This window comes from Pipistrellus hanaki, assembly GCF_964339955.1.
Source record: "Pipistrellus hanaki genome assembly, chromosome: 1".
NCBI lineage: Eukaryota > Metazoa > Chordata > Mammalia > Chiroptera > Vespertilionidae > Pipistrellus > Pipistrellus hanaki.
In genome coordinates this window covers 173,415,865-173,438,598 of record NC_140503.1, presented here as the reverse complement: position 1 = coordinate 173,438,598, position 22,734 = coordinate 173,415,865, and the positions used below count along the sequence as shown (strand labels likewise).

General features: G+C 35.8%; 1 protein-coding gene across 12 annotated transcripts in view; it reads right to left on the bottom strand.

The window, feature by feature from the left end:
- Nucleotides 1–22,734, bottom strand: part of EPHA5 (EPH receptor A5) — a 304,352-nt gene that overhangs the window by 72,786 nt on the left and 208,832 nt on the right. For 9 of the 12 annotated variants that reach the window (XM_084889795.1, XM_084889801.1, XM_084889804.1 and 6 more), the window contains one exon: nt 18,346–18,451. In XM_084889795.1, the coding sequence (XP_084745921.1) occupies nt 18,346–18,451 (106 nt within the window). The remainder of the gene's footprint in view (nt 1–18,345; nt 18,452–22,734) is intronic. The other 3 variants (XM_084889800.1, XM_084889802.1, XM_084889796.1) reach the window with 1 other exon arrangement.

Sequence of the window (22,734 nt, the reverse complement as noted above, 5' to 3'; positions counted from 1 at the left end):
GTTGCCTAAGGTCCTTTATCAAAATTATACTATCTGAGCAATAATCCCTGGTCAATGGATTTTGAAACATTGTAGGACTTCTGAGTCTTAACCAATCAAGTTCCAAGCCTGGCACTCGCACATCTTAATGTGAAGTTATATATATATGTATATGTATATGTATATGTATATGAATATGCATATGTGTATGTATATGTGTATATATATATGTGTGTGTGTGTGTAAAAGCTAATAAAGAGGAAATATGCAAATTGACCATCATGCCATCACAAAGATGGTGGTGCCCAATCCTCTCAGCCCCTGCTGGAGTCCCACAGTCCTTTCAGCCCAGCCAGGTTGGGCAGCAGGCACACTGTGCAGCTGGACCTGACCTCAGCCCCTCAGCTGCCCAGGGCAAGCCTGAAGCACATGCAAGCCTTGGATGGTGGCTTCACAGCTAACCCCGAGGTGCAGGCAATCTCAGATGTCAGCTTCCCAGCTGCCCAAGGTGGACCTGAGGCACAGGCAAGCCTTGGATGGTGGTTGCCTAGCTGCCCAGGGCTGCCTGAGGCTCAGGTAACCAGGGCTGCTCAAGGCTTGTGCTGCTGGCAGTGACAGCAGCAGAGTTGTGATGGGGGAGTCACCTTCCCCTGATTGCCAGGTCACTTCCCGCCCCTGAGGGCTCCCAGACTGTGAGAGGGGACAGGCTGGGCTGAGGAACCCCTCATTTCAGTCCAGAATTTTCATGCATTAGGCCTCTAGTATATGTTTTGGTGTCTTTACTCAATTCTTGATACAGAGCTCCTAAAACTGAGGAAACAGAAGGAAGCCAGGCAGTCAGGAATCAGGATCATGGTGGCAGGGCGGGGAGGAGATAAAACTGGGAAACCCAGCTAGATAGATTTACTAAGACACCCCAACTGGGTGGGGAAGGAAGGACAAGAGCAAAATGCATGAACTTTAAAATGTATGGATATTGCTAAGACAGACAGCATGCAGATAACCAATCACAAGGCAGTGAGGTGTGTAACCAATCGTAAGGATGTTACTAAGGCAGAATTCTTTAAAAAGACCAATAGGAACTAGGAAAACTGTCTCCACCCTCTAAATCAGGGGTCTTCAAACTACGGCCTGCGGGCCACATGCAGCCCCCAGGGGAGTCTGATCCTGCCCGCCAGGTTTTTTGGGCAGTGAGCGCAGCCAAGGTGTTACAGTAGGGATTAGTAGTTCATATAGTCCGGCCCTCCAGCTCTCTGAGGGACCGTGATCTGGCCCCCACTTTAAAAAGTTTGAAGACCCCTGCTCTAAATTAAAAGGCACTCGCTTCCTCTCCCCTTCTCCCTTCTCCCTGGCACACAGTGGGTTCCTTACTTTCCTGTGGCAGGGAGCACATCCCTGCACTTATGTGGCTTGTGGCCATGTGGGACTCTACAGACAGACTAATTGAATTTAATTCCCATGAAAGTTCCCCATAAACTTTGGTTCCACTGTTTTTTTGTCCACGACTTTATTCTCCGATTTTGCAAGACAACAAACTTGGACTCATTCCCCACATTTAGGTTTCCAAACAATTGCAAATAAGATGTTCGGAGGGAGGATCTTTTGTTCCATCATTTACTCTGACCCTCGTTCCTGACACAAAGCTCCCAAATATCTTAGAACTTCCTGGGTGGTAATACTGTCTTTTGCTCTAATGAGGTGACTCTTGGTGGGTTCCCAAATGGAGGCTGATTGTGATTAGAAGCTTGGAATTTCCAGCCTCTCCCGTCACTCTCCAGACATCCCAAATCAAGGGATAGAAAGCTCCCACACTGGGGAGCCTTACAGACTCTGCCCTATGCATCCCCTCGACTGGTTCTTCATCTATCTTTTATAATATCATGTGCTACTGTTTATAAAATACGGTAACCATAAGAGTGTGGTTCCCAGAGTCCTATGAACCATACTAGCAAATGATTGAATTCAAAGAGAGGAGTAAAGAAAGACTCCCACTTGAATTGTGACAAATAATATATATAAAAGGAGCAACTTTAAGATGGAGGCAGAGCTGCCATCCCAGAACTGTCTTGTACATCTTATGCCTCAACCTTTGGAATGTTAAAATTGGGCAAGATAACCTTTGGACTGGTTTTGAAGAATCACTGTATCCTAAACAACTGTTTGCAAAGATAATAATAAAGCTGACATAATGACTAGGGGACTGAAATCTAAAGACATTCTTTAGAATTAACATCAGTATGCTTGCTAGCTTCTCTGTATCTATAGAAATCCCTTCCTTCTAGTCAAGTAATTTTTCCCCTTCCCTTTCTCATAAATACCCCTGCCTTCACCTCCTAAAGGGAACACTATTTGAATTTCTGGCTGAATAATCTTTCTAGAATAGCTATTTTCTTGGATCTCAAATAAAAGCTGGTTGCCTCACACTGTAGCCTTCTATTTTTAGGTTAACAATAGCCATGTGGAACAGAGGCTGTAGGTAACAAACGGACCTACTACTTGTGATTGGTATCTAGAGTAGGGAGCAGTCTTCTCAGATGAGTCCTTAAACCTATGGTGCAAACTGCAGTTAATGACAGAACTGAATTGAATTGGGGAACACCCAGTTGAAGTTGCAGAAAATTGATTGGTGTGGAAACAAAGACACATACACATACATAAGAGGTTTCAGAAGTATAAAGTAAAAACTCAAAGGAGGAGTGTGCCTTTCCAACACATTTACTTCTTCCTTGTTTTCTGTTTCAAGACAGTATGTCCTATTATAATATGCATCATAGTGCTAACAATTCTGGGACTCAGTGAGAAGAAACAGTTTTGCCAATACGGCACTGATAGCAAGTTATAGAGGTGAGATGTGGGCAGCAGTTACTGCCTCATACTGTACTGGAAGCACAATTTCTTCTTCCACATCCTCCAGTTCTTTCTATTCCTACCCAATCCCTCAGCCTCATCTCTCCCTCCCCCTGTTGTTAATTTAAGATGTTTTCCTGGAGAACTATGGTCTGGGCATTTCTTTCTTCCTTTGTTAATAGTTTATTAGCAGATTAAGCAACTTTAATAAATTAATTCATCCCATCACACCGCTGCTGCTGCAACTGCTGGCAGCATAAGCCTCAGCTGGTCCTGGTTACCTGAGCCTCACATGGCTTGCCTGTGCCTCGGGCCAGCCCTGGGGTGGGGGGGGGGGGCGCGGAGAGGGGACTGGGTGCTGCCATATTTGAGGGTGTGGCAGTCAACTAGCATATTCCCTCTTTATTAAGTAGGATATTTCAAGCTCTAAAATAAAAAAATAAATAAAAAAACACACACTAACAAATCTAAGTATTCAATGTGTAAGTATTCCTTTGTCTTAAGTACAACATCACAAAAAAAAAATAATAATAATAATTCATTAAATGTTGGAATCAGGAACTTTCCTTTTCCTTTCTCTGAAGACAATTAGATGACTTAGAAATAGCAAACTGAACGAAAGCAGAAAGAGAACTTGAGGTGAGTTTTCTTTAGACTGCACTTGAACTGGTTTATTTCCCAAACTATACTTTAATGATAATTCACCATACCTCTCTTAATCAATTAAATGACCCTGAGGTCATTATAAAACAGGCTCTTCTCCCATGAATACCATAGGCACAGGCATGATACAACTAGCAAATATTATTGAACATGTTAGATTCAGTTTGCTTGCTCATATATATTTGGAAAATCAGAGTAAATTTCATCAAATATTAACCACCTTTTAAAAACTTTGTGCTGCAGTTGTAGACCAAAATCATTCTCATTATTAGCAAACATATACTGAGAATCTGTGCTGTGCTTTAAGAATGAGAAATTGTATATGTACTAAAAACAACTTTCTACTCACACTGTATAAAGATTCTAAACCTGTTTACAAATTAAAGTTGACCAGGGAGATTAAAACAACAAACAAACCACACAGGAAAAAACATAACAAGGCCCAGGGCTCACTCCATTCCATAATAAGTAAGTGAAAATATCTTGGTTATGGGACTAGCATCATTATTTTTCAAAAGCTGTTAGTTGATCCTAAGTTTCCTTAGGTTGAGAACACTGATCCAATGGGTACTCAATAAACACTTGAAGTGAGTGATGTGTCTTAAAATAGTCTTAGGAGAATTTACTTAATGAATAAGAGAACAGTTTGCATTTGTAATAGTCTGCTTGTTAATAAAAGCTTCATACGTTCCTGTAGGTGCTTAAAAGAATTTGTTCTTTACTAAGTATTTTAAATAATTCTCCTGCAATTTGCTTACAATGGTATTTTAATATTATCTACACATGAAGACTGGATTGTTCAGTGAATGCGAATTTCATCCTAGCCTCTTCCTTTTAAATGACAAGATTTTTTTTTTTCTAACATTTATTTCTGCAGGTTTCTTTTCATTGCAAGTTTAATGCTAAATGGTAGAAATTTTATCCTTCTATATTTCAGTACCAGCTAATTGGATTATCAGGAAATCCTAAAATCTCAAGCAAAATAACAAAACTGTAAAATTATCTGAGCTATTGAACCACAGACTTACTATATAAGTTTATATGAAAGCAAACCTTAGTTTTGCCACAGATAGGTCAGGAGAGCCTTCAATAAGTGATGGATATTTTGACATACAAGGTTTTCCATTTGAGCTAGAGTAATGCATATATATATATATATATATATATATATATATATATATATATATATAAAATAAGACAAACCTTATACTATTAATGAAGCAGGAAGAAATGGGCAAAGGTTGTGTAAGGCATTTCAAACAGGTCCATGGAGTCACAGTGAATTGGACATGCATGTGCCTCCATGCCTTTCTCATACATACTCTCCACCAACTTGTAAAATTAGTTTTCATCTTCCAGGTCCAGTTTAAACCCGCCATCTCTGTAACAATATTTCTGAACTCACTTAGGCACAGATAAGCATATTCTCTATTTTATTCTTGTACCAATTTGTCAAAAATACAGCGCTAATGGTGTTACATTAAAATTATCTGGTTGCATGACTGTCTCACTATTAGACTGTCCATGTTAAACTATCAGAAGGCATATCAAAGGGTGAAATTCCATCATAAAAGCAAACTCTACCAGTCACCAAGGTCATAAAAATGTACTGTATTGAGTCCATAACAAAAGAGGGGTTGCATGATCCACAAGTATTTTTGCAAAAAGCAGCTCCGGTGTGATATTTTAAGCAGGAAAATTAAATTGTTTCACCTTTATACACATGATTTAATTTTTGTCACTCAAATTTAAATACTTAAATGTCAGTACTATATTAGTATATAGATTTGTTCATATACTGCATGTACATGTGCATATAATATATGTAAATAAATGTAAGCTGTAAATTAGATATGGTTGATAGAACATTAATGCATTTTAATGTATTTGTTCTAGATTATCTTATCCAATATAGATATATTTTAAATCTTTGGAAAGTACAACTTTTTACTCAAGTAGCAAATAAATAGGACATTGTACCCATTATAAGCAGGGTAGCCAGCAAACTTTAAACTGATATCTGACTTCAAACACTTGCAAATCACCAAAAATGCAGAATTTTTATTTCCACCTAAATCTCAATTTCACTTTCTCTATTATTTTGTTTTCTCATCTCCCCCTTTCCTCCTCTGGCATTGTAATGACATTGTTTGTTAAGTTATTTGATAAATCAAAATCCTTCTTAAATAATTTCTATCCCCTAACAGCAAAATTACATTTTATCACAAATCAATAACATGCAAGATGACACTGATTTGAACGAGTTATTCACTGATCATTTAATAAAAGAAATTCATAGTATATTTATGGCTGCACTCCTTAAAGTGTTATCTTTTCTTTTAAATTAAAAAAAAAAATTGAGCGCTAAGTTTATAAAATGCCTGTAGTGTTGTTTAGCAAACTATAGGAAGTGGCAGACTAAATATACATATGGACAATGGTCAGATCAAATAAAAATATAGAACTTTGATCCCAAATCTGTAGTAGCCAGTCCAGGTAGCCAGACCACAACCTGTGTAGCAATCATCCGAAATGATTAGGACTTTATAAATACACTAGTAGCCCTGTGCACGAATCTGTGGCTCACCAGTAGCTCGCTGCCCTCCAGTAGCTCTCTGCCCACTGCACCACCCGCCTGCAGCTCCCTCAGCTCCCACCTCCTCTCTTAGCGTGTCGCCCTGCCCCCTCCTGTAGCTCTTCACAATGTAGCTCGCTGCCCCGTTCTCCTGCTGATCTGATCCTTACTCTGTTGGTCATTACGCTTCACAGCATAACAACTATTTGCATATTATATTTTTATCCTATAGGATGCCAGTTTCCATGATTTTTGTCTCCACTTCCAACTTGGGACCAATTGGAGGGAGCCAAAGATGTCCCCCTAACCAATGGCATAAGAAGCCCTACCTCCAGCTACCCATGTCAATAATCTCCAATCAAGGTTTACCTAAAGACTTCCCTTTTTATTTTTGTTTCTCATTAAAAAGCTTTCACGCTCCACTGACTGGTTTTGAGTTTCTGGCAAAGGCAAGTCGTGGTGTCCAATTCCCTTGCTGCGGCATCCTCTTAATAAAGAGCCTTTGCTTGCTCTCACTTGGGTGCATTTTACTTCCACAGAAGAGAACACCTTTACCGGTTCAATAAAGATAAATTACAGAGATCCTTCTTTGTACTCTCCCTCTATTCTAGTTCTGTTCTGGCACAACAATATTGTGGAGATACAAAACACCGAATGATGTGTTTATGTTACAGGAAGACAACTTCACTGTACAATTACCTCCACTCCTTAGAAAAGCCTATTGTTACCATAAGCTCCTCCCACTGAACGTTCTCTGACTGGCAGTCATTTCATAGCTGACACAGGTCTATCTGTAAGTCCTCTTAGAGAGAAGTGTATGGCTGTCATGACTAACCTGTCTGTGCTTACCGATTTTAGGTTTTTATTTATTTTGAGAGAAGTAGAAAAAAAAAGGGCAGATAAAGTAGCAAAAAGTCATGCTAATTTTGCCAGTTTAAAAATAAGAATATTTTAAGCACAATTCTGATAATAAGATTTATTTTAAACACTCATTTGTTTTGATGAAAGAATAATATTAATTAAAAACATGAGTGGCTAAAAAAAATAAAAAGATTAGTCAAATAAATAAGCCAAATATTTGTGTTCTGATTTATTTAGCTCTCTTCATTATGGCTATTGAATATTTTTCCAAAGTTGAATCACATCTATCAACATTATACCTATATATAAAGTAGGAAATAAGAATGACTAATGTTTCAATTTAAGTACTTCACTCTCAAGTAATTAAAGTAATTGTGGAAGTATACTAAAATTATCAGACAGGAATGTGTATTTTGTGAGAAAATATTATGGGAATTGAATTATGAGGACACCTTAAAAGGAGGCTAAATGTTCCTTTTTATATCAAATGTTTAAACTCCATGTAAATACATTTTCCCCCCTATTTTTGTTGGTCTGTATTATTAAAATCATACATTATGACAATTGTCATGTGTTTAAAATTAAATATAATGATACTAAATGACAACTATTTTAATAGATTATATTTTTATATACATAACTGGTTATTATGATTACAATTGCTTTATATAAAACAATGGTGCATAAATATATATGTATAAATGGATAATGATGTATAAATATGTGTTTATATAAAATACTAGAGGCCCGGTACACAACAGTCAAGCACTTGGTTAGAAAGAGGTCCCTCAGCCCAGCCTGAGCCCTTTCGCAGTCTGAAAGCCCATGGGAGATGTCCCACGGATGGCTTAGGCCCACTCCCTAAGCCACAGTCAGACATCTTTAGCACTGCCTGAGCACTGCCAGGAAGGTGGGCTGCTGCACTCGCCAGCCATCAGCCTGTCTTGTGGCTGAGTAATGCTCCCCCTGTGGGGGCACACTGACTACCAGGGGAAGCTCCTGCATCGAGTGTCTGCCCCCTGCTGGTCAGTGTGCATCATAGCAACCAGTTGTTCCACTGTTCGGTTGATTTGGGTATTACCCTTTATTATATAGGATTTAGTAATTGTAACCATATATGATTTCCCAATAAAATTTTAAAATATGTTTAATTATTTTAAAATTTTAAATATTTTTTTAAATATTTTTAAATTATAACATTTAAATAGAATATGATCTTGGAACAAACTAGATTAAAATAATAGATTTGAGAGCCCAGAAGAATATCTATATAAACAGTATGCAGTATGCTGAAGGTGGAGACCTCCAACAATTTTGTTCACTTGCTTCATTTCTCAGCAATGAGTATACTCCCAGTCATGACTCAGGAAACTGATTTTTTGTTGAATAGAGTTCTACCCTTTGGCATAGGGCAATGCTATTGATTTTCTCTGTAGAGCTGGGTATCAAGTTCCTGTGAGAGCCGATGTTATTGTGGTCTCTGAGAGTCCTGGTAAGATTCCCAGAAACCCAGCAGAGTCTCTCTTCACAGCGCAGCATCTTATGGCATGCTAGCCCGCTGGTCTGACTTTCAGATGGAGATCACATTCTTACAGAAATGGGGCTTCACACAAAAAGACATATTTTGCTCTTGTGTTTTTTTTACCTGCTCTGTGATTAACACTTGAAATCTGAGAGTCCCTAGATTATTTGCTCAAAACATTTTCAACTTTGCAAATCAATGGTATTAACTTGTTTCCATTGCCATAGAGTTTTTCCATCCAAATATTTGCCTCCATATAACTTCCAGAGTGTTTGATCTGTGAGAAGTCACAGGTGGTTTAGTCAATAATGTTGAGTAATTGAGCCAAGAACCCTCTTGGGTTCAGTTTCCTAGGATGGTTTACTTCCCACAGTGAGCAATTAGTTGTTGCAATGCTCCTATTCTTCCTGGCACTGTTCCGCCCTGCTCCCCATTTGTCAGTTATTAATAAATTATGAACTGCTCACTAATTATCTTTGATTCAGGGCCTTTGAAGAAGAAAGCATGCAATCATGAGAAAATAGATGGGATAACAACTCTCAGATAGTAAATCAATACACACGCCTGGATTTATTACAGTATTATAAAATCACATCTATTGCTAATTCATAAACCACTGAGAATAGCTTTTGATGAGCTCTTCTCTAAAACCAGTGATTGCTCTTGTGATTATAAATATTTGTCTATAATTATTTTAAAATAAAGGAGTATTCAGTAAAATATGCTCATGTAATATTTTTTATCAAAACATATCAAGTTTTGAAACTAAATAATCTTAGTTACATTGGAGATGCCAAATATATCAACCTATCCATGATGTTCCTAACTTGAAGAGAATCAGGAGAGGAATACAAATATATTGACATATTTATAAATAATACATTATTATTTATAAAAGGTAATACTGCTTGAGATCACCAGGTGCCTCATCACACTGGAATTAGCAAGTCCAGATGTCAAATAAATAATATAAGCTGGAGAAGATGTCTTTACTCTTATGTAGCACATCTTTGAAATCATTGCATGTATTTTGTGATGGCACCAAAATGTTCATTTTTTCAGGAAGAAAGCAGATTTACAAGATTAGGTATTCTATTAGGCTTATCTTAGAGTTTACTGACATTTTCCTTTTCCAAAACTATTGACATTAATAGCAAAAAAAAAATGAGAAAGAGTACACAAAATAGTTGATTGATGCAGAGTTTATCAATATTTCAATAACTTATGAAATATTCATTCAATTAGGTTTTTGGGGAGAGCCACAGACGTCTTTGTCCGCTAAGTACTTAATGGTGGCAGAAAAGTGAAGATAGTTACTCAATGTGCTATCTAAGTTGTGGTTGAAAGTGTTAAATCCCACGAGAAATACTGATAGATTGTTTTGAGATTTCAGTTGCCAGCTAGAATGCTTTGGCTAAGGGAATAGTGAAGATTTTATGATAGGAAGAATGGTTGATGTGGGTTTTGACATTGGGTAAGGTTTAACATTGACAGTTGGAAGAAAAAGACAGAGTGAGACCCTCTTTCCTCATTCTCAATTCAGGTGGACCATCTGAGACTGACCCTACCTCTGGGGTCAAGCGTGAGCTGCGTCATGCAGTGCAATCTCTCCAGCCTCTGCTGAGGTAAGGTCCCAGTGCTAATGACTGATTTAATCTGGGCAGCTGCAGACCTGGCTTCTGCCAGAGCCTGTGCCATGTGAGCTCTGAGAGTGAAGGGCAAGAGCTCTGCATGAGGGAACTGGGTTCAACACAGTGGTCATTCCCCTTCAAGGATGCAACCTTTGTCTGATTTCCTGCTACCTCATGGGCCAGTTCTTCTCAGTCTCCTCCCGCTGATCTTTCTCTCTCATGTTATCTGTCAGTATCAAAGTGTCCCAGAGTCTACCTAAATGACCTCATTTTGATTAGTGGCATTAAATACTATATTTATGCCAGAGCATTGTTGACTCATGTGTTTCCAATTACATAGCAGTCACTATTTTACCACCTGAGTCTATAAGTGCGTCTCCTTTGGATATTCTTAAAGCCTCTGTAATGTTTCATCCATATGATCTATAATTCTCTTTTGGATTAAAGGAATTTAAACTTGGCATCTGTCCTGTGCAACCTACTGAGTCCATGTCAAAAACATATAACGAACATGCTGGAAAAGTAGTTTGAAGCATATTTTAAAAGAGTCCTGAACTCTAGCTTCACCATTATACAGTCATTGGATATTCACTGAGAACCTATCTTATAACCTTATGAGCACATGCTTATCAGGGGAGACACATGTAAAATAAAGACCTAAAAGTTTTTTAATTGGGAATGGAATGTTTTGAAAGAGAGCTGGTTTTGCTTAGTGGATGAAGTGTCGGCCTTCTGAATGAAGGGTCCCAGGTTTGATTCACAAAATCAGTAATGGTCAATGGAGTTGGTGATATTGATGTGTGTGATTATAGAATAAACACAATTTACCAGGTACAATATTTATGTGTAAAGACAGAGGAAGAATTCATGAAAATCCAATGTATTTCTTGCTTACTTTCTTTTACCTACTGACATTGATTTCTAAGAAGTATTTTATTCATATTACTGGTAAGTTTGAAAAGTTTTTAAATGTTAGTATCAATAATTTTAGCTGCAGAGACTCAGCAACTTGGCACATAAGAGTTTAGCATTTCACCCAAATCATATAGCCGAATAAGAATAAGCTACCTATTGGGAAGTTTTTAATGAAGAAAAGGTTCCTCAAGTCAGAGTTTCTTTAAACCCCCAGACCCTCACTAATTAACTATAAACAATACTTATGTTCCAACATTGTCCCAGAGGGAATAACAGCCCAGAGATAAAAAGACCTGCCATCATGGACCTTCTGTTCTAGTAGGGTCCACACACACACACACACACAAAAAAAAAATCAACAGAATAAAAACATATGTGCTATATAATGGCAATTAGTGTTATGGTGTATAATGATGACAAGCATTAGGAAGACACAAACCGGAGTGAGGGGGTCTGATGAGCCACGGAAGGAATCATGGGTCCTCATAGAAAGTTCAGTGGAGAGGGTGAGAATGAACAGACATGAAAGAAAGAAGAAGCCACGTGGTTCTAGGGGGCAAGGGAGGGTTAGGTAGCAAGTGGAGCCACTGCAAAAGCCTTAAGTCTGGACTGTTTTTCCAGTGTTCAAGAAACAGCGGAAGATACTTTTATCAAGTATAAATTGGAGACAGAACTAGTACTTCGATATAGTGTTGTCAGTTATCACATGCAAAACTCCTGGAAGAGTGCCTCATCATAGGTATTATGCAACTCATGCTAGAGAATGTTATACTTGTCATTACCAATATTATTATAGTGTTACTTCCATTAGGCAAAGGGGCTTCTCTGAAGGTTTTGGAATACTTCACAGTCTTTAAAAAGTACACACTTAAGAATCTATGCTTTGACATCAAATGTAGGCAGAACTCTGAATTAAATAATTGCATTCAAAATGCTAGCATACTTATGTTGTGGGGCTCCAAATAAACCTAAAGAAAAGTTTAAAAGTCTAGCAGGTTTTTCCATCAAGCAATAAGAACAGTGACAGGCACAAAAGAACTCATGTATTTCTTGAGTTAATGAATCAGACTACCATTTTAGTCTAAGGATTTGTGTAATAATGAAGGAAGTGATTCTAATTTAAACCCCTCTCTTTATCCATAGCTGTTGTAATTATGTCTATAAAATTCTGTCCATTTGACAGATTCCTAAATTAATAAAGAAATGGTTTTGGGGGAAAAAGACATTGTTTTCTTACATCATGTGACTGTGACCTATCTTAGTGCTTGATATGCAGATGATGCTTAATGTTTGTAATGGATGACTGGGGAGACTTGACTCTGTAATTTACAACCTGTTATATGTTAAGAGACTTAAAAAACTGCAAAGGTTAAAAATCATTCTCAATAATAAAAATACCTAACGCAGCATTTTATACAAATAGATTTTTTTTCTCTAGACTTCTGAGATGGCCTCAGTATCTTAAGTTTGATAGCCTCCAAGTATAGTATCCATTGACCTGTGAATGTGAAAATGTTTTTCCTCAGAAAACTAAGGTACATTTCGAAAGACTGATTTCAATTGTTTAATGTAAGACAAAGGGAAATAGAGTTTAGTAGTTGTATGTCAACTTACAGTATTTTAATATGATCAGGATAAACAAGAGAAGATCTTTTCCCAGAAAATAGTTCATCTGTTTTTACAGGCATTAAATCACTGCTAAGACCAAAGTTATCACCTCAGGAGCAGCATAGCATGAAGGTCACAAATAAATATCCTTAACATCATACCCAAGGCCAAACAGCTTCAGGGGATCTTTCCATCTCTTTAGGAATTATAGTTTTGGTTTTTTTGTTGTTGCTGTTGTGTTTTTTTTGTGTTTTTTTTTTTTTAGTTTTGTTTAGTTTTCCAGATTTAAAACTGGTAAACAGCTTTATCTTTCTTGTGTTTATATGTAAAACATGTGTAAATATGTGTGGCATGTATGTGTGTAAAGTGTGTGTTTCTAACCACTGAGAGTACATGTGGTATTAACTGAAATAGAAAAGCAAAGTTTGATATTTTCTTAGTATTTAATTAAATTTATGAAGATATAGTAAATGAACCCTAACTGGTTTGACTCAGTGGATAGAGCATCCACCTGTGGACTTAAAGGTCCTAGGTCCAATTCCAGTCAAGGGCATATATACCTTGGTTGCAGGCACGTGCCCAGAGGGGAGTGTGCAGGAGGCAGCTAATCAATGTTTCCCTCTCATCAATGTTTCTAACTCTCTATCCCTTTCCCTTCCTCTCTGTAAAAAATTAATAAAATATATATTTTAAAAACAGATGTAGTAAATGAGGGATCAATACAGGTATTAAAAATGTATTCTTTAATCTCAGGATGACTATGGTAAGCCAAGTTAAAAGAATAAAGTTTCTGTCCACTGAAAGAGGTTTTCTTTGTATTTTCTATACCAAAAAAATCCTGATAATTTAGGTTTTATATCTAAGAAGTGTCCAGTAATCAATTTCCAAAATGAAGCTCCCGGATAAAATGGGAACACCGAGAAAAAATGCCAACTAAATAATATCAGCGATCATTTTCAAAGGAAAGAAAAAAGAGAAGAACACAGTAACAGACTTTTCAAACATAAACTGGAAGACGGTGAAAATGTCAATCTCTAGTAAAAGCCTGATTGATTACACAATTTGTACCTATACAAAATAGTATATAAGAGAAAAAGTCACAAAATTATGCTATAATAAGAAAGTTATCAATGTGCAATGTCATTGCCAATAAAAGAGAAAGATTAAAAAACAATCACAACATGCTGTGCATATCAGGAAGTTTCATCTCTATCCACCCCAGAGTAATTAGCTCATAGCTTGCTGAGGCCATGTCAATCATTTGGTTGTTCTAGGAAAATACCATGTAAAATTAAAAAGAAAGAAAGAAAAGAGTAAAGTCTGGACCCTCCAGAAAATGCTCTATGGCAGTAATTTTCAACCTTTTTCATTTCAGGGTACACATAAATGAATTACTAAAATTCTACAGCACACCAAAAAACACATTTTTTTTGCCTTTCTGACAAAAATAGATATCATTATGATTCATTCATACTAGACGGTTATTGTTGTGTTGGCTGTTGTCATTTTTTAAAAATTTTATTTGACAATCTAAAGGAAAAGAGGTCAGTGTTTCTGACTAAATAGGTATTGCATATTTTAAAAATGTTTGAGGCACTGTGGCACACTGAAAATCGATGCTCTATGGAATATTTAGCACTTATAAACATAAAAAGTAACACAAATTCTAAAATTGATAGATTCATAAAATGTTATAATTCTTTATTATTTTTAAAATAAGACCTTTTCCTTTGTAAGAATAATGCTTGTCTGTATTATTTAAAACCATATCTAGGTAGGAAGACTCCAAAATGCTTCTACATAATGAGTTTTATCCTAAAAAGTTTATAAAGTCTCTGTACTTGATTTATTTTCATCTTTCAATGTATTTTATTTTTGTAATAATTCTTCATTATTGAAAATATTAGATATAACCCCCTTCCCCCTCCCCATTGACCCTGCCAGCTCTTGCAATGTATTTTAGAATAAAGGAGTTCTGGGTATTTTTTGTTTGTTTGTTTGTTTGTTTTTTTCCTTTTTGAAATAGATTAGTGCCATGATATTCAGTGTGTTATAATCCTCAATTTTTTTCTTTGGTCTGAATAAAAATACAAATTGTCAGTGAATATGGATCTTTAGGATATATTTTCTCCTGAGCCCAAATGATAATGTAAATTGCCAATAAATATTACATAAAAGTGATATTCATTTTTTGCAATATATCAAAACTGATTTATCCATATCTTCACTGAAGAGTCAAATAATTTCAATGAAAAGCCATTTTACCTAGGAGCAACTATCTGCTTTACAAAATATTCAAAAGATTAGAAGTGATAAGAGAGTAAGTTCTAAGTGAGAGAATTGACCACATGTTGGTGTGTGTGTGTGTGTGTGTGTGTGTGTGTGTGTGTGTTATCAATCACATTTTGGCACAGAGAAGAGGGAGACACATAAAATTAAATGTCTTTAGACTATTCCTACAACAAACTTTTTCCCAATAAACTGCTAGTATTCAAAGATAATTTCCCAATTTTTTTTTTTTTAGGTTTAGGGAACATTTCTTCATTTCGGTTTTGTTTTTGTTTTTTTTTTTACAAATATTTGCTGAGTTAATTCAAGATTCTACAAGATAGGTAAGATTTTCTTAGTCCAGAAAAAAATTATGAAGTTCATTGCCTTGGGTGAAAAGGGAAAAGTCTGTCTTTTTGTATCATTTAGCTTTTGAATAAGTATACTTATTCTAGACCTTGATTCATTCTTCCTATTTTACTCATTTCTCCTAAGTCTGGGCCCAACAAACAAATTACCTTCTTCTGATCCCAATACCCTAGATATAGGTAACGTTTCTGAAGTTATTGGAAGGGAAGAAAGAGTTCACCTCTCAGTCAGAAGTGAATAAATCATATTACAAACCAGCTCTGCAAAAGTATCCCAGTTGTCTACCCTTTGGGGGTAGAAAAGAGACATTATCACATGGTAGTTTTCTTAGTAATTACAATTTACTCAACTTAGTGATCTTATTTGATCAAAATCTGAGCAAAGTTTTAAAAACAAGACTGGAAGAATTAGCTCATCTTCCAGAAATTTGAAACAAAGGTAGAGAATTCTCCCAGGTTTAGAGAGAAGAGATTGGTGGGCACCAGATCCCCAGCTTTCTTCCTGGAAAGGGCTGGCTGACATCACAGAACACACACAGATTCCCAGAGATTTTCTAAAAATGTACTGCTGTTATATCAACATTAAATGTAAGCAATGCTACTACATATATTCCTAAGAAAAGCCTGAGCACTCTTACTGGTAAATGACAAGAACTAGAAGAAACAGAATTTCCAGGTACAAAGAGAAAGGGTGTTCAAAGGAAGTAACTAGTTTTATGAAAATAAATTGTTGCTACTGCAATTTATGGCTATAGTCATAATTCTTTTCAAAATAGTGTATTGAAAGGTGCCTAATTTTGCATGTTTATGGCTTGAATAAGTGCTGAAGACAAAAAGTAAATGACTAGAACAGAAACAAAATCAATATGAATATTGATTTCCTGACTCTTTTGGGGGCCTTACAGTACATTTCATATATTTGTGCAGGTTTAAGTATTTCCATGAAGACTTTCATCGAGTATTCTATAATATTCTAATGCCAAAACATTTTCAAATTGAAGAAGCTCTCATTATTAAATATCCCTTTTAACGATGGCCTAGATTAAACATTTAAACAGGTTTGTTGTAGAATAGAGTACAATCATGTTTCTAGGTCTAGTAATAATTAATGTCGTTTTTAAACATTCGTTTAAAATCTTGCTTGGCGTTGACTTGTATTGACATAACCTTCAAACACGTGGTATCTACAGAACGTGTGAAGTGCAATTAACAAGTTTTGCTTGAAAAAGTTTGTGTTTGGTTTGGTTTTTGTTGCAAAACTAGGGCTAAGAAGATGGCGGATGAAGAGCATATTCGGCACTGCATGCTTTACGAGTTCCAATTAGGAAGAAAAGCAAGTGAGGCTGCAAAAAACATCTGTAGTGCTCTTGGTCAAGATGCAGTTAGCGCCAGAAGATGCCAGCGTTGGTTTGAGAAATTTCGCGAGGGAAATTTTTCCTTAGATGACAAGAGTGGTCGAGGCCCTGTGTCCAATTTTGATCAAGAAGCTCTTCAAGCTCTTTTGGTGCAAAATCCTCAAATTACCCAACAAGAGCTTGCGAGAACTTTAAATTGTTCACAAAAAAACAATTTCCAATCAATTGTGTGCACTTGGCAAAGTCCAAAAGTTTGGAAAATGGGTTCCTCATGAGTTGACCGACAACAACCGTAATCAAAGAGTCACAATTTGCAGTTCGCTCCTCTCTCGTCAAAACCGTTTGCCGTTTTTTAGAGCAAATTGTTACCGGAGATGAAGAATGGGTGCTGTATGTTAAGTTGAAAAGGCAGCCTCAATGGTTGGACAAAAATGAGGCTCCGCAGCCCACGCCAAAACCTGACTTGCATGCGAAAAAAGTGATGTTGTGTGTTTGGTGGAATTTTAAAGGAATTCTTCATTATGAACTTTTACCATCTAACCAAACCATTACAAGTGCAGTGTATAGTGCCCAATTGGAAAGGTTAGCCCAAGCTTTAAGAGAAAAAGAACCCGCGCTGATTAATCGGAAGGGCGTAATTCTTCACCACGATAACGCACGACCGCATACTGCAAGAATCACTGCTGAAAAACTGCGCCAGTTGGAATGGGAAGTTCTCCCTCAACCTGCATATTCTCCTGATATTGCCCCTTCCGATTACCATTTGTTTCGTTCTTTGCAAAACTTTCTTCTTGGAAAAAAATTTAATAATGAAGAATGCCTCAAAAATGCATTGACCCGAATTTTTTGCATCAAAATCACAAGAATTTTACAACAGAGGGATTAAAATGCTTCCTGAGCGTTGGGCACAAGTAGTAGAAAACAACGGCAACTATATTGTTGATTAAATTTTGTTGTATTGTTTAAATAAATTTGATTTAAAAAAGTATTAGAAAACGACATTAATTATTACTAGACCTAATATTTGTGTATTTAATTATTTATATGTATTTTAGGAAAGCTTTTATTTGGGATCTACCTATTTTGCTTTTCTTCAAAATAAAATATGTATATCTATGATACACATACTAATGTATCTATTGACAAACCATTCAATAAAATTTACTTTGAGTCCATATATACTGTGATTGATGTATTCAGGTTGAAATCACTCAGAATCTGAAAATAAAAGCAGGCATTACAAGGTTTGGTTACCTCACAAAACACTTGTTTGCCCAAGTGTCTGCTTTGTATCCATCACCCTGTTAGGCCAGAATGCTGACTAACCTGAATTATCAGTCCCAGTCCTCTCAACCCACTAGGCAGAGACACAGTCTGTCCCAAATGCTAAAACTGAAGCCGGCAACCATAAATACTTCTGAGAGGAAACAAATGTCAGATTAAAAAAAACAAACAAACAAACAAGAAAAAAACTCTATCAAAGATATGGTTCTATAAATGACAGAATAAACAATAAGTTAATACTATTCTTGTGAAGAAAACATACCTGACAAAGATACACTGTGTGCTTAAAACTTAGCACTAACACAGGGCCTAGGTAAGGCTTAAGAAATCCATCCGCCATTGAGGTTGTCTACTGATAAATGAGCTGCTTGCCTGGTTTACTTTGGGATGTGCTTAATAGACAAATGGTCAGATCAAGGCAGGGCAGGCATCAGCTGCAAAAGTGGAGAATCACAGCTTCATCACTTACCTTCCACTGAGGAGGAAGCCCATAACCACCGCCAACAAAATGACTCCCACTGTCACAGACACAGCAATTATAGGAATCTGGCTTTGATCGCTGGAGGCTGCAACTGCTGGTTGAAGACAGAAAACGGAGTTTGTGGTTAATGTCATCACAGGCATTCAAATCAAAACTGCTTAATGGTTGGTAATCAATGCATGGTTTAAGCAATTCACCCCACACGAGCCTGGGATTTCCCTCTGATCTCTCTTCTCAAAAGTGTGTAATTAAAAAAAAAAATCTTTAGGGGAGAATATTTGCTCTCCAAATGGAAATCTGAAAGAATCACTAAGTCACTGATCATGTCCTTGTCATCATAGAAAAATGAGTGTAATGGCACAGTAGTCATCTAGGGATCTTTGCTTTGCATGATAAATGGGACTTAGCCCTTGATTTCAAACAACTTAACCTAAATAGGAGGTGGTAAGTTTATGAGATATGACATGCTTAGAATTTGCATGTGGCTGTTCGCTAGAAAAAGGAAAAAGAAGTATGGTTACCTTAGACAGAACTTTTTCACAGCTCCCCTCCCTTGCAGGCCTTATCCCTCCCAACTGCCCTCCCCCGCTGGCCATCTTGTGGCAGCCATCTTGTGTCCACAGGCTTTATATTCTCTAAACTCAGATTACCTAAACCATTGCTTTTTCTCAGTTTTAACTTTCTTTTTTGGCAGGAGCACTGTTTCTAGAAAAAAACATGTAGACTTGGCCTATAAAAATTACTTAGATTGGACTCCAGCTGCTGCTCCAACACTTTTTCTTTTCCAATATTTTTTATTGATTAAGGTATTACATAGATGTCCATATCCCCCTCATTCTGATGCTTTTGAGTCTTATTAATGTTCTAACAAAATCATCTCCATAATGAGTCTTCCTCATTTTCTCAGCACACAAATCTAGTCCTACCGCATCTATATTAGTGATGTTAAACTTTTTAGAAATAAAATAGTCAATTCCACACTCCATTGATAAATATAATGGCATAATTTTTGTTTCACCTAATTCCACCGTTAGAGCCCTTCCTCTCTCTCCCACGATGTTGCCATCGGTTAGGCCCTTTTTTAAAATTTTTGAGGAAACTCCATGCTGTTTTCCTCAGTGGCTGTATCAGTCTGCATTCCTGCTCACAGTGTACTAAGATTCCCTTTTTTTCCACATCCTCACCAGCACTTTTCTTTGTTGATTTATTTTTTGATTTTTGGTAAATAACAATGTGGGTGTTTTTTGTTTTTCCCCCTAATCATTGTATGTCATGATTGGGAACTGTAAAGCAGCATATGTAGAAAACTGACATTGTTTTCCCTCACTTAACTTCTCACACTCATGACTACAAACCCATATTACACAGATGGTTTCTAGATTTTAGCTGTATTTTTAAGAAATTAAACTTGAAGGTAAGAGGTTTTGTTAGAGCCAGATTATAAGGGCTATGGAAGGATAGGCTAAGAATTTAGGATCTGTTTCCTACAGCAATAAGTACCTATTAATTTTCTTTCTTTTTTTAAAATATATTTTATTGATTTTATACAGAGAGGAAGGGAGAGAGCTAGAGAGTTAGAAACATCGATGAGAGAGAGTCATCGATCAGCTGCCTCTTGCACACCCACCACTGGGGATATGCCCGCAACCAAGGTACATGCCCTTGACCGGAATCGAATCCGGGACCTTTCAGTCCCCAAGCCGACGCTCTATCCATTGAGCCAAACCGGTCCCGGCTCTATTAATTTTCTTAATCAGAATAACATGTTCAAAGTTACCATTTTTTATAGTGAGTACATAAGACATAGTGGGACAATTTAAAACAACATGGCAAGCAAATAAAAACATGAAAAGTTGTTAACTTGCTAACCATCAGAAAAAATCAGATTTGAACCACAATAAAATTTCACTACCCACCTGTTAAATATGAATTTAAGTAAATGAAGGAAGGTAACAATGACAACACCAAATGCTGATGAAGATGTGGAGAGATTGGTCACTCATTCATTGCTGGTGGGAGTGTAAAATGATACAGCCATGCTGGAAAATAATCTGGCATTTTCTTACCATATTTAACAAGCAATTACCACATGGTACAATAATTGTACTCTTAGGTATTTATCCCAGAGAAGTGAAGACTTAAATTGACTAAAAAATATGTATCTGAATGTTCATTGCATCTTTATTTATATAATAGCAAAAACTGGAATCAGTTCAGATGTCCTTCAACATGTGAATGGCTAAACAAACTGGGATATATACACATCATGAAATACTACGCAATGATTAAAAACAAAACAAAACGATATATTCAACAATTTGGATGAATCTCTATATTGAGTTAAAAGAGCCAATTCTAAACTAAAAGGTGACATACTAGATGACTCAATTAATAAAATATTTTTGAAACATCAGAATTTTAGGATGCATGTTTAGAAATCAGTGGTTGCCAAGGATTAGTTATGCAATAGGAAGTGGATGTGATTATAGAAAGGCAACAGGAGGGACCCTATGATTTTGTTACTATTAAGTATTTTGACTGAGATGATAAATACACAAACCTACACAACTGACCAAATTATATAGAACTTAATACACACACACACACACACACACACACACACACAAACACACACACGATAACTAGGAAATGTAAGATTGATGAATTTCATCGATGTCAAGCATCCTTATTGTGATATGATACTATAGTTTTACAAAATATTACCATTGGGGGAAATAGGAAAGTATACAAGAGTTCTCTCTGCATTGTTGCTTAAAATTGCACTTGAATCTACAATTATCTCAATAAAAAACAGAGTAGCATTATTCCAGGAGTTGGATTATACAGATTTGAATCAAAGTAGTCAGATGAAAGGAAATGATGCTTTGGGAGAGAAATTATAAAAGAAACATAAAGGTATTTCTTGGACAGTAGGAATTAGGACAGATTGAGTGATACTATTAAAATTATAAAATGATTTGTATTAAAAAAAACAACACAGAAAAAGAGCTAACTAGTTTGGCTTGATGGTTTCATTTATGTTACATTTATTTGTTGGTGTTTTTCTCATTACTTGTTAGGAATAAGGATAATTTAAAGGGTCAATTTTAAATATATTATTTATATCCAAAACAAAATTAGATATTCTTTCTAAGATATTTTTTGCATTCTTATTTTCACTAATATTTGCATTTGATTTTAGGACTTATATTTTTGGCATCCAAGATAATGTAGATAAAAAAAAAGCCCTTCAATTTTATTACTGAAGAATAATATAAATGAATAATAAATTTTTAAAATTAAGCAAAACAATAATATGATGTCTCAATGTATCATTACTATGCATCATTATTCTTAGTTGAGTAACCAATTAGAAAATTCTTTTTAAAGTTTATGTGCAAAGCAATTATTTTCAGATAATTGTCTTTCCTAACATACCTGAAAAAGCTAGACTTTCCTTAGTAATGGTGAGTCATGAAAGCCAGTATTCTTGTCACCCATCAAAAGAAAATTGTTGATGATGGTATTATAAAACATCAAAATACATTTAACATACCATAATTCTTGCATTCTAGTATTTTCAAACTCTTTAAAAAAGAATATATGTACTTGAAGTACTAAATTATGATATTAAATAGTTGTCCAAAAAATAATTCAAGTGATTGCACAAAGTACTGCACAAATAATTGTCAAATGATTAGCATACAACAGAAATGTTACAGAAGTTCTGAAAAAGAAGGGTTATTTTAATTATCACCTTTTTCTTTTTTAACTCCCTATTTGACTACAAACCTCAAGAAAGGAGTGATTGGTTGTCCCTTAAAGTTGAGTCACTTGCAGTGCCCATAGTGAAAATATTTTGATGTGTAGAATAAAATAAAATAAATAATAAACAAAATAGGTATTCTAAAATGGTTTTGTAACAAATATTCCATCCTTTAGAAGTAAATAGACTGCATTTTTAGTCTTTGGAGAGAAGTTTCCAGTTGTTATTTTGATGAGTTCTCCAGAGCCTAACAAAGACTTATCTGTGATAGTTGCTAAATATATCCTTGTTGAATTATACCCAGAATAGAGTCTACATAAAGTTCAAAGAGGGATGGTATGCAATAGGTACATTGTACAAAGAAAAAATCTTTTAAAAATATTTGCATATATATGGTCATATATTCAAGTAAAAATAAAATTCCACATCAATAGCTAGGAGGCAGAACAGCCCTGAAATATGTTTAGTATCTATTAAAAATATTAAAATCAACTTTTGTAGTAATAATAATTTGACTAATATTTTTTCCTCTAGAAATTATGTAGAAAATTACAAAAAGTAGACAGGCTTATGTGAGCATTTTTAAAAGTATATAAAAAATGACCTCATAT